The 13777-nt window shown below is 35.6% G+C and overlaps 2 protein-coding genes across 3 annotated transcripts in view; one reads left to right on the top strand and one right to left on the bottom strand.

The window, feature by feature from the left end:
- The window catches only part of LOC128986957 (mitochondrial coenzyme A transporter SLC25A42), a 36504-nt gene extending 33481 nt beyond the window's left edge, over positions 1-3023 (bottom strand). For both annotated transcript variants that reach the window (XM_054407588.1, XM_054407587.1), the window contains exon 1: positions 2842-3023. The gene's annotated coding sequence lies outside the window, so the exon portion shown is untranslated. The remainder of the gene's footprint in view (positions 1-2841) is intronic.
- A 2151-nt stretch (positions 3024-5174) lies between these two features.
- LOC128987588 (cytoplasmic aconitate hydratase-like) overlaps positions 5175-13777 on the top strand; it is a 56061-nt gene continuing 47458 nt past the window's right edge. The window contains exon 1 of the mRNA XM_054408519.1: positions 5175-5416. Coding sequence (XP_054264494.1) covers positions 5410-5416 — 7 coding nt within the window. The 5' untranslated portion in view covers positions 5175-5409. The remainder of the gene's footprint in view (positions 5417-13777) is intronic.

Raw genomic sequence — 13777 nt, 5'->3', positions numbered from 1 at the left:
TGTCAACCTGTCGCCTGTATCTGGGTCAGTGTCCTGCCTGAGCACTGATCTGGTATCATTCGATTCATAACAAAACAAGGAAAGTGCTACTAACATATTAATAACATGTACTAACCCTACCTAACATAACCACCGCAGCACGTTGTATGTATACCTACTTGGCGGAGTACATGTGGCAGCTAGTGGCGGCGTTGCATTTAACTCAATCCATGCCGACATCACTGCCTTCTGGGAGGCAGAACTCAAAGGCCACTAATTGTAATCGTGTCAAATTTGTACAGTGAGTCAATTAAAGTATTTTCTTTCCAATTATGTAGTTACAAGCTGCTACACCCGTGCTTTGCAACGGGAATAAAATGTGACCTAGAGAGCTATAAAAGTAATGCTGATGTGTGTTTTAAAATACAGCAACTCTATGATTTAGTTTGAAAATATAAACTGATTTATAAGTGTAAACTTACTTACTTTCAAACCCCTACTTTTTATTTCCAAAAGAATATGACAACATACCTTAGTGTAGCAATAGCATCAATTGCTTCATATCGATGATTCACGAATGACATGTTTTACCATCATTCTTCAACTTTAGTCAAGCCTCTTTATTTGTAGCTTACTATATAAATTACAATACTTTACAATACTTTACAATACTTTGAGCAATACTTAACAAAACGTATATAACCTTTCTTTAAAACCAAACATAACCCTCCTAAATCTACATAAAGCGTCACAAACATATTTTTCGAGTAAATAAACAAACACCAGTTCATTGTACTGACCAGCTGTTTCATTAACTAAATTAAATTAAATCATGTTAACTCTGGAAGCATGCCAGGCGTAGCCCTTTGGAAATCAGCCTGTGGGGCAGAGCCCTTTGGAAATTCGTCTATATCAATACTTTTCGGCAAATCTACACACTCTAAGCTTCATTTTGATATGCCATATGCCTATATTTTTATTTGGTAAATGGCCTTAACCGTTTACATAAAAGTTGATTGTATCGCTTTAATAATATAATAGATTTTTGGTCTCCAGTAAAAAAATCCCTCTAAAATAAGTAGCCTCCGGATAATACCAAAGTACCGTGACGGTCGTAAAGGTTAGTGTCCTCCTGAGCACTCATCTGGTACCATTTAAATCATAATGAAACGAGGTACCGGTAAGTCCTACAAACATATTTATGATAACCCAACCTAACATAACCACCACAGGGCGCTGTACACCTACTTGGCGGAGTACATGTGTGTTTAGGTCGTGGCTTGATTTGAACATGCATGTGGCAGCTAGCGGCGGCGACGCATTTAACTCAAAACTCGCCGACATCACTACCTTCTGAGAGGCAGAACTCAAAGGCCACTAATTGTAATCGTGTCAAATTTGTATAGTAAGTCAATTAAAGTACAGTGTTCTTTCCAATTATGTAGGCCTAGTTATAAAAAAAATCCCTAAAAAATATTTGGCCTCAGGTTAATACCAAAGTAGGCTACCGTGTGGTTTTACAATAAGTGAGGTACTTTATACACTACACCACAAACACCGATGGCTGAACACGGTATCATTATGATAATAGTGTTCCGGGCCCCCACAACCCGGTGACGTCAATGCCAGACACCTAATCCACGTTCGGTTATCGGGCCCGTATCCTCTGCATAAACAAAATATGTACCTTAGTTAAATAACAAGGAAATTTTTGTGGCGAGGGTGACCAAGAGTACCTACTATAGTAGTTTATGTATATCATTAGAAACTAGATTTTTACCTGAAAACAATGGTGCAAATTTTTTTCTGCTGTCACAAAAACTGAATTAATTAAGATTTTTTGAATTTTATATTACTTCAGTTCTTATTTAGACATGTGAGATTGGTAGGTTGGGTGTTATGCGGATTCGTGACTGTATTAAGTGTTTTGAAGTTAGGGTTAAGCTAGGGTTGTGGGTAATAAGTTAATTTACTTTAAAATAGCAAATAATCAATCAATAATTTGATTTTACAGTGTAAACATTGAAGTGCAGATTCAACGTTCCTAATACAATATTAAAATAAAATTCAAAAAATTGTAGTTATTTCAGTTTTTGTGACAGCAGAAAAGTATTTGCACCATTGTTTTCAGGTAAAAATCTAGTTTCTAATAATATATAAATAACTATAGTACCTACTCTTGGTCACCCTCATCGCAATAATTACCGATAACAATATTCAGTGCAGATATTACTAGGCATAACTTAAGTTACCTATCCTTTAGTACAACGGTCTTTTAGTGACAAAGCGGTTTCTGTTAATATCGGTTAAGTTAAAAAGGTTTTAACTTATTTATGAGAATCGTCAAGTTCTCATACCTTATATAAGTTCACTTGCCACAAGAGAAATTATATTTGGATTATGATGATTATGTAACAAAGCCTAAGGTGGAGAGATTAAGTATGTGCCTGTTTATAATAGGCTAAGTTCAGTTGGTGTAGGTAATTTAGAGCCTTAAGAGTTAACTTTGAACTAAATTTTACAAAAATTGTATTTTGTAACATGCAATTAAAGCCGGTTTATGAAGTACAGACATTAAAAACAAATTAATAGCCTACCTATTCATAAATTATGCCTAGATGTACAAGGGTAATAACATCTCTTAACAAACGTCCCTTAGGCCTATACTTTTAGTATAAAGAGTTAAAAACTAATAGATCTATGCCTGATTCATTAATAACTTATTAAAAATGTAAACTTAGGCCTTACTAGTCTTATTTTGTTTAGGCCTAGGTCTACCCTACTATAAGAATTAAGTCAAGCAAAAAAAATCTAAATCTAAACGATTTTAAATGCTTAAGCATAGTATTAATTAACACATACCTTTAAATTTATGACAACTACATCCTCAATATTTTGAAAATAATTAGGATGGGATGATAAATAGATTTTTGAAATGGTGGTTAATTTAATAGTTCTACTAGTTCTAATTAAAAATAATAATATCAGGGAAAGCTTTGATCATTTTAGCCTAAGCCATAAGCTAAGCTTCCAGACGACACGACAGCCGAGAGCCGACAGCTGTTATTTATTGCACTTTGTGCTTTGGATGGATTGGCTGTGTGTTTGGTTTGGCACAAACAAACAGGAAATTTATACCCGGCCGCAGCAAACTTGCAGATTAAGCAAATTTCCATTTGCCTGTTTGGATTTACACTAAAATTTCTTCTCAAAAATATCACATTTATTCTCTATTTAAATATAATTAGTTTAACGAGAACTTAGGTTTGCTGCAACAGGGAGGATAATTTTTTTTTATATTAATAGAATAATAAGATATGAATGCATTTTCCAAATATGTTTTCAAAATATGTTCATAAACAAGCAAACTAAAACAGTTTACTTATTCTCCATAGAAAAACATGGGAACTAAGCTCCAAGCTCTACAAAACTTTTTGGAAAGAAATTGATAAATTGTATGTTTTTAGGTCAAAAATAAGAAAAACAAATTTTTACCCCATAAAACCCCGTTCCCATAGTCCGATCATGCTGGTTCCCGAACTCGTTTGAATAAATGTAGGTTTACACGTTTATACCAAATTTCACCAAAAACGTTTCATTTTTGCTCGAGTCATCGTGCTAACGGATTCATATATGAATTCGAACGGATGGTGTTTTTGGCCACTAGCAAAGACAAAAATATTTTTTTTGTCTATACCTACTACTAGAGGGACCTCAAAACGAAAAAGCATATCGGTTCCGGGTCCAGGTATTACCATAAGTACTACGGTAATAGTATGTTTTATCTATGGTAATAGCTTATTCCCTATTTGGAAAATTCGCTAATACCTTAATACTATCCCTTCGTTTTTGACCAGGTTTACTGGATTAACTGCGTCAGCTTTCTTAATTTTATATCAAATAGCAAAATCAAATGTTCTTGTCATATTTCAAAAAAATAATATTATATAGGTACAAATATGTCAACTCACAAACTTGGCGGGTGAAGAAGGATTTTGAGTCAGTTACTCGTCGCTAGATTATCCTCAAGGAAATCCTTGATGGAGAAATAGGCCGACTGAGTAAGTTGGTCTTTCATTTTTCTATCAAAATTCTTGGTCTCAAGGTTTCTCAAGAGTTCTCCGGCAGCTTGTTAAACCGCTTCAATGCCATGGCAGGGAAACGGCGTTGTGTGCTTGTTAGGCGTGTTCTCGATATCTAACTTGGTAGAGCCACGTGTAGCGTGGTAGTGGACATCGCCTCTGGTTGTAAGCTCGTTCAAGTTCTTCTTGACATGTACCAATGAGGTGATATTAATTAATTGCGTTATTTGCCAAATTTGGTTGATCATTCAATGAATAAAATATTCCCAATACCATACGTAATCGGAGTTATTATTAGTATGTTATATATGGTATCTCTTCCTTTGGAAGAACCTTTAAATAGTATTATTAAAATCATATTGGTGGATCTTTTGCAGTTAAACACTTCCGTGATTTCATCAGTGTAATATGATTTTATTTCAAAAGAAAATATTATTTGGGAAGACATAATTAGTAAGGCGCTAGGAGCAGTTGAGTATGCATGAAAAGAGTCAGAGATTTTGACTTATGATTTTGGTAATGGGGGCCTAGGTCTAGGTCAGTGTAAAAACCCATGTCGTCGCCTCCAGGGGTGGTCGACAACTTAGGGGTGGGGGCGCAAAGTTGCGAAAAACGTTAATCGGCAAACCACTTTTAACTCCCATGTTATTGAACGTGAGTAAAAGATTCATTTAAATTGACTTTTGATTTTGGTAATGAGGGCCTAGGTGAGTGTAAAAAACCCATGTCGTCACCTCCAGGGGTGGGGGCGCAAAGTTGCGAAAAACGTTAATCGGCAAACCGCTTTTAACTCCCGTGTTATTAAAGGTAAGTAAAAGATTCATTTAAATAGATTTTTTATTTTATTATTGGGGGGCCTGAGCCGGTAATGGGACTTGACTGTTCGACTGCGACTCATCGACAATCGAAGTCAGAGTTCAGAGTACATACTCATAGTGATTACTGAAAACTGATTATTGTTTATTGTCATCATAGCGTCAAGTGTCACTGTGCACTAACCCGCTAGTTCGACTGCTGGTGTGATAATTTTAGCTCAGTGCTGGTGTGCTGCTGTCTGATGTTTTTCTTTTTACTTTCTGGCCGAGTCCGGCGTCTGCAGCTCAGCTGAGTGACTCGACTAGCTGCTTCGCTTCTGCTTGTTGTAGTTGTCAAGCTATCACCACACCATCAAATCGCTATTGGCTTGGCTATCCTATTCGCTACGCTACCGCTGACGCTGATACGAACGATCAAAAGCGTGCCGGAGGCGGTTTTCACCTTACATCAAAATTTATTTAAACAGAAAATTAGGCGACTTATTTTTGAGGTTCGGTGAGTTGTTGCCGTTTGAAGTGAAGAAGAGAGCAATATGAGCCGTGAGTATCCTATTTGCTACAACGATTTATGTGCATGTACTAGTTAGTACCTATTTCACTATTTTCAATTTTGGATTACATTAACCTAGGATAAGAAGGTGGCTGCTGTGTACGTGCAGAGAATACTTCCTTCAATGTCCGTCGCTCGCAACCGCAAAACCATCATCTGTAGCCTTTGACCTCTCCTTCTAGTCCTTCAATGGCTTACTTGATAATGCTTATCAATGGTTTTTGGGTTTAACATTTTTGCTGCCTAATAACTTAAGTTACTTTTCCTTTTTGTCAGTGAAAAAACGAAAACAAAAATTATTGAATAGGCCTAGGCCCTACTATTAGATAGTGTTCACCGTGTTACCTAATATCAACTTGAAGCAGTCTGCATATTAATAAGTTGCTATTTAATTTCCACAAGTGTTGGTTAGTGTGTTTTAACACTAACTTATACTTAAGGCGCCTGAAAATTCCATTGAATAAGCTTAGGCCTAACTTACTTGTTCCAGCATTTCTTTAGGAATCGCTTACAATTTTTACGATGGTCTCCAACCAAGATGATTTTTTACGACTGCAGTTTAGTAATTGTATCATGGATTGGTGTGTAGGCCTAACAAACAATAAATGAAACTGAACTTTTCTAAGTTCTCTGTAATGACGCTGTCCTCTGCTCTTCCAGTATACATTGGAAGGACAACCATTAGAAAGGGTGTTTTCCATCAAGGATTTGGGTGTTACCTTTAGTGCTGATCCATCCTTTCATGAACATGTTTATGATATCTGCAAACAATCTCACAGGCTATTGGGATAGCCTACTTACATCTTTAGATCTACTCGTGGAATGACAAGCCCTGTTGTTTTAAAAACACTATATTCTTCCTTTGTGCGCCAACTCCTGGAGTATGCCAGCCCAGTTTGGTTGGGATCATTTTTTTGGTCGTGATAATTTTTTTGGTCGTGTGGAAACACTGCTGCCCAATGTTTCTCACTCAGGTGGACTTCCGCACTCCACCAGGGACCCAATCTCTTGATCTGTTCGGCAGGAGGCATCATTCACATGGTCACGACTTTCACATCCCACTTGCAAGAATGACAAGGCTTGGGAATCGATTCTGTCATACAGTCGACTTTTTCCACGAAATTAAGTTACTTCCTCTATTCGTAGAAGAGTTCTTGATGACGCCCGACACACCCTTGAACATTTACATAAAAAGTATTGTTGCTGTCGTTGTTAATGTCATTTATTTGTTATTTGTTATATTTATTTCTTACTATTTATTTAAATATTTTCATGTATGCCTGGTAGCTTGCTAGTAAATTTATTTTGTTGTATGTCAATTATAGTAATTAGCCGGATAGTGTTGTTGTTGTTATGCTATAGTTTGTTATTGCTAGGCTACTTATTTATTTGCTTGTTATGTCACCACATGTAGCACTTAGTATTCATTCATTTTTGGAGTATGTAAATAGTACCTAGCCACCTTTAGTTGTATTGTTATGTATAATGATTTTGGCGTTGGAATAAAATAAAATAAAATAAAATACAATTTCCTGGGCAATTATAAGCTTGAGTTCAAACAAATCTCTGGAACAAAACCAAACACTGTACTTTTCAAGAAGCACTGACACAGTAAGATAAAAAAGACCGATCCGATAACGAATTACACCAAAATGAAGAACAAAATCGGCACTAAACACGGCGACAATAACAACGTTCGAACCGCCAAATGCTGGGCTCACACAGAGGCAATGCTTGTGAGTAGGGATCCCAGACATCCTCGTTTCCCTGGACACGTCCTCTCTTTGGGTACATAAAAACGTCCGGGGGGGTTTTCGGCAAGACAAAATGTCCGTGGTTTAGAAAAAATAAATGAATAATACAAAATTATTCCTGAACACAAAGTAGGCCTAAGTTAAGTTAGTATTAGTAATTATGGCTCTAATCATCAATCGCCCAGGATGAGAATGAAATTAGAAACTAAGTTAACTTTAATTTTAAATATTGTGTCATTGTCAATGATATCTTATATTTAAAAGTTTTGTTTCCTTTTTGGATAGAATTTCGTTTTTAAAACTTAAAAGAATGTTGGCAAAATTAACCCAGCTGTCTCTTTCTCTGCTCATTACCACCCAGACCAGCGACTATCTAACTACAGCTAGCTCCTTGTCTGCTTTCTTCTTACGTTTACACTCCTACAAGTTGACATTAAAATAATTTTCTTATTTCTTGTTGTGTCATTCTTGAACATTCCTAGACCCTACTAATGCTGAAAAAACTGTATATTCAGTCAAGTTAAGAAAGGGATAGGCCTACAGTTACCGAAACTAATCACGACATAAATATTTTTGGTTAGTTTTAAGAAACGGAAATTACCTCTATGTTCTACTGTTATATATAGGCTCCCTTTACTACCGTGCATGCTAGGCTATTATTTGAACCTTTTTTGCTTGGAACAACAAAGTACTTAAGTACTTAATGAACAAATACCTGTACGAACCTACTTCATCTTTATTACCAAATTGTTTTCTAAGAGTAGCCGTTGAGGTTATTCCACTTCATACAAAATATTGATTAAAAACTACAATAAATCTCAAAAATAAATGTTAGTAAATTTACAAAAAAGTGTGGGATAAATCTTTAACATATGTTTTGAAATCAAAACAAAGAAGATCTTCATTTAATCTTGAATCGTTTCTGATAGAAAAAAGCAATCCGTATCCTAGCTGGCATAAAAAGTAGAGTTAGTTGTAAGACCTTTTTTCCTGAATAAAAAATTCTCACTTTACCAAGTGTGTACATTTTGCAGAATATCATTTTTGTAAAAACAAATATTGAACAATTCTCATCTCGCTCATTAACTCACAATCATTACACCAGACTAAGGAATAATTTAGAGTTACCATCATTAAGACTGGCCTCAACACAGCGCAGCTATAAATATTTACAACTTAAACTTTTCAATGCCCTCCCTGAAAATGTACGCAACTTGCCTATTAAGTCACTGAAAAATGTATTGACCGATTTTTTGAACAGAAAGGTTATCTACTCTATCGAGGAATTTTTATCTTTCAAACATGATGATTTTCTGTAAAATTCTAATTGTTAAGTAGGGTATTGTTTCTAAAGTATGTAATAATGGTTTCATGAACTGTGATATAATAGTCTTTCATAATAATGTTATTTCTGTGAACTTTATTTAAAAATTTATTGTTATTTAGTTTTAAGCTGTATCTCACTGCCAATTTTAGCCTTAAATATTTTGTTATAGGCACTTACCCAACTTGTTTGCTTAACTATAAACAGTATTATTATCATCATTATCAATACATCTCAAATAGTTTTGTACAAAAACCCAGTATTATTAGTTTATTAGTATAGTATGTTCATCTATTTACACTTGACTCTGTACATTGTACTTTGAATTGTATATTATCTCCATTGACCTGGCCTATTGTATGACATGTATACTTAATGGCAATAAACTATTTGAATTTGAATTTGAATATATCTTCATAAAATATACAAAATACACGTAAATTAATTGGTAAACTTTATTGTAGAACTAATTCAACACAAAAGATAAATGTAAACAATAACAGATAAAAACAACAATAATCATCTGATTATTTAAGCATATGGCAATCTTCCCCCCTATTAAGCTGCTCTTAGTTGGTCGCAGTGTCTCTTAAATAACCGCCCGTCTTCTGATTTAACGAGGTACATCACATGCCCAAGCGGCTTTTCTACTGTTCCTGTTGACCACTTTTCTCCTGAGATGTTTGAGTAATTTCTCATTAATACACCTTGTCCCTTTGAGAAACTTCTTCTAGTTACAACTTTACTTTTATTTTGCGGGGTAGGTTTAATCTCAACCATTAGGTCCATTTCGGTTCTTATGTTTCTCCCAAACATAAGCAAGTATGGAGATTGTCCTGTCGCCGAATGGTGTGTCTTCCTTAGCTGTTTCAGTATCATGTTTATCTTATCCTCATTGTGTCCTCCCCCACAAGCATGTAAGAGGTTCTTCACCGTTTGAACTACCCTTTCTGCTTGACCATTAGATTTCGGACAAAAAGGAGCGATGGTTTTATGTGTTATCTGATACTTCTTGAGGTAATTTTCAAACAAAGTTGATGTAAACTGAGTCCCGTTGTCTGAAACGAGGACATGAGGAAAACCAAATGCTGCGAATAGTTTGTCTAGTTGTTTTAAGCACCAGTCAGTTGTTGTCGATTTAGTCGGGATCACCTCTACCCATTTACTGTAAGCATCGACAACAATGAAATAACTCCAGCCTTTTGGTGGTCCTGCAAAGTCTACGTGAATACGTTCCCATGGCCCGCTTGGAGGTTCCCATGGATGGATCGTTTCCTTAGGTGGACTTTTGAGTTTCTGTTGGCATGAATAACAATGTTTGACTAAATTTTCTATCTCCTGATCAATATTTTGCCAATAGCAGTAACTTCTAGCCAGAAGTTTCATCTTCGTCATGCCCATATAACCGGCATGCAACTTGTTTAGAAGTTGTTTTCTTGATGTTAAAGGTACACAGATTCTATTCCCTCTGAACACACAGCCACCCATTAAGCAAAACTCATTGTCACTCAATCCAAGTTCTTTTAAACTCTTCCCTGTGTTTAAATAGTGTAATAACAATTTGAGATTTTCATCTTTCCTTGTTTCCTCTTCAATCTTTTTTCTTGTCACTGGCATTGCTTCCACTTGGTTTATCAGGTACTGCTCGTGATCATCAATTACATTTTCTGGAACCTCAGTGACCGGAAATCGAGATAAGAAATCTGCATTAGCGTGTTCTGTTGTATTGTGGTATTCAATCGTGTAATCAAATCCTGATAAAAAGTGAGCATAATTAAACATTCTCGAAGCTGTCATTGAAGGTAAGGTTTTTGCAGGATCAAAAATGGAAACGAGGGGTTTGTGATCTGTTATTAGAACAAAATGTCTTCCATAACAATAGGCGAAACATTTCTTCAAACCCCAGTAAATACCTACAGCTTCTTTGTCGATTTGGCTGTACTTTCTTTCTGCTTTTGTGAGAGTTCTTGAGGCGAATGCTATTGGCTTCTCTGATCCATCTTGGTATCTGTGAGATAAACAAGCACCTAAGCCAGTAGGACTCGCATCTGTAGCAAGTACCAATGCTTCACTCGGATCATAATGAGCTAATACTCGTTCACTGGTGATTTCAGCTTTGATCTTCACAAAGGCATCTTCGCACTCTTTATTCCATGTGAACTTCTTTCCATGTCTTAGTAGATTGTTTAATGGTTCCAGATAGGTTGACATGTTAGGCACAAATCGTGTGTAGTAATTTGTGAGTCCTAGGAAACTTCTTAGTTGAGTAATATCTTCTGGTCTCTTTGCTTTACTTATAGCTTCGACATTTTCAGGTGATTTATGAAGGCCATTCTCGTCTATAATATGACCTAAATACTTTACACTTTTCTTGAAGAATTTGCATTTGTCCCGATTCATTCGTAAGTTGTATTGTCTAATTCTTTGAAAAACTTCTTTTAGTCGACTCATAGTTTCTTGGAATGTGCTCCCTTGAATAAGTATGTCGTCAAAGAAACATACAGTGCCTTCTAGTCCACAGAGAACCTTGTCCATAAATCGTTGCCATATACTTGGCGCTACTTTTATGCCGAACATTAGGCGATTTACTTTGTACAAACCTAAATGAGTACTTATGGTTTGTATTTCTCTTGATTCTTCATCCATTGGAAGGTGCAAATAGGCATTACTAATGTCCAAGGTGCAGAAAAATTTCCCTTTGTTCATGTGTGTAAAGATGTCTTCAATGCGAGGTATAGGGTACTTCTCATCTAATATTAGTTTGTTGGCTGTTACCTTGTAGTCAGCGCAGAGCCTTACACTTCCATTAGGCTTTTTTACGGAACAATTTGTGTTCCCCATTGTGAGTTTTCAACTTTAGAGATTATACCACTGCTCTCTAGTCGATGTAGCTCATCTTCAACAGCTTTCCTTAGAGCATAAGGTACTTGTCGTTTTTTTGACGAAAATTGGTTTTGCCTCTTCCTTTAGCTGTATATGTCCTTGTTCTGAATTTATTTCTCCGATTTCTGCCTTGAAAATGTCTTGAAAGTTTGTTAGGAGTTTATCAAGTTCCTCTGATGTGTTAGTATCCGTAAGTTTTATGTCAGCCCAATCCATCTTGACTTCTCGGAGCCACTCACGTCCAAAAATTGGGTCTACATTTTGTTTTAAAACATAGAGCTTCCCATGAAAACTGAAATTTCTGTACTTACATTCAACAAAACAGACTCCCACAGGCCTTATAATTTCTCCAGTGTATGTTCTCATTTCCACTTCCGTCTTGAATAGACGTTTTATTAAGTTCAAGTTTAAGAAAATCACTGTATGATAATGAGCTCAAAGCCGCTCCAGTATCAAGTTCCATATTCAATGACTTGCCTTCAATAGAAACGTTAATTATAAACTTGTCATTCACATTTGGTGTCCCCATCATGTAAACCTCATGAACGTTGTCATTATCATCTTCAACATCAATTTTATTTGATTTTAACTTGTAAGCGTTCTCGCTTGCATTGCTAACCATGTTGACAGTGAGACAAACATTCGCAATGTGTCCAATCTTGTTACACTTTCTACAAAATTCATTTTTAAATTTGCAAGTATCAGCTTTATGTTGAGTACTGCCGCATCTGTAACATTTACCTCTTAAATCTTGAAAGGTAATATGCGGTTTGATTTCATTTCTACTCTTTCTTGTTAACCCAGATTGTTTACTCACATAGTTAACATCCTTAGTTTGTTCTGTAACGTAATGAGAGTACTTAGGTTTTATTGCATAACTTTCCAGTTTGGACTGTTCAATAGAAATGGCCATTTCTACCACTTCTTTAAATGATAGTGTATTACCTTTTTCTTGAAGGAGCCTAACTCTCACTTCATTATCTCTTAATCCGCGTATGAATTACATCTTCAAGAACATATCACAAACTGAACGTTCACAGTTGTAACACTTAAAATCACAGTCAATTGCCAAACGTTTTAGTTCTCGAGCGTACATAGAAATTCCCTCTTCAGTATCTTGAACTTTACTGATGAACCTATTTTGGTTAGCAAGTACACTTGGAGTAGGTTCCAAACAGTTTTGCAGTATATCTGAAAGTTCTTCAAACGATCTGTCACCTGGTGCCTCGGGAGCAATCGCGTCACATAATGCCTGATGCATTTCGGGTGTAAGAGTACTAAGAAACAGTTGTGTTTTGGTTTTGGACTCTGTTATTTGTTTTAGGTCCAAGAAATTTGTAAACCGCATTAGGAAATTCCGAAAGGTTTCATTTTCTGTGTAGGGTGTGAAACTCACATTCGGTATGTTCAACTTATGCGGATTATTTCCTTCACTAGAGTCATTCCTCTCTACTCCTGTTTGCTTAATAGTGACAAAGAATGGTTGTAATAAAGCTCTTGCCTCGAGGTATGTTTCCTCTAAATCTGTACGGTAATCTTCTTCTCTTTCAATTTCATCTTCATCGTCTGTAGTTGTTATAATCTCTTCATGTAACAAAGTGAATCTCTTCCACGTTTCATCCAGTAGAGTTTGTCTGCCCAAAGCATCGTATATAGAGGAACCTTTGGTTTTCAGCACATGTAAAGTCCTTGTAATTTGAGACTTTATGATTCCTCTTTGTTGTTTTAATTTTCTAGTTTCATTTTCACTTTTTCACTCGTCGCCATTGATATGTCTTCATAAAATATACAAAATACACGTAAATTAATTGGTAAACTTTATTGTAGAACTAATTCAACACAAAAGATAAATGTAAACAATAACAGATAAAAACAACAATAATCATCTGATTATTTAAGCATATGGCAGTTTCTTTAATCTTGAAAACAATTTATTTCAACTTTGACATAATTAAAAATTCTTGATTATTGTCATGTGGGTAACGTTATCCCATTATATAGGCTAGTTGGTTTTATATAGTATACAGTACATTGCAGAATTGACTGGCAAATAAGTAATCCAAATATAGTAAGCCTATTGCTTACTGGCTTGATGATAAATCATGATCAGCTGTATTGTAGTAAATAAAAATCAGCTGGAAATGGCTTCTAATGCTATTCTTATGGAGAACATTATACGTTATATCTAATTTTGTGTAAAGATTTTGGGAATTTCACTATTTTTCCCGCCGTCACGGGATCGAGACCTTTAATTTAAGCCCTCTCCCGTCATTCTACGACTTCCCAGGCGCCCACAATTTTGACGCAAAGAATCGGCTTACGTACAATTAATATATAGATAGATATAAAAATAAGAATTTTAAATGTACAGTTTTTGGTATTTTTGGAAC

This window comes from Macrosteles quadrilineatus, unplaced genomic scaffold (assembly GCF_028750875.1).
Source record: "Macrosteles quadrilineatus isolate MER2022 unplaced genomic scaffold, UCM_ALF_1.0 Scaffold_2__2_contigs__length_208266976, whole genome shotgun sequence".
NCBI classification, from domain to species: domain Eukaryota; kingdom Metazoa; phylum Arthropoda; class Insecta; order Hemiptera; family Cicadellidae; genus Macrosteles; species Macrosteles quadrilineatus.
Note: the sequence above shows the minus strand (reverse complement) of the source record. Positions and strands in the feature narration are given on the sequence as shown.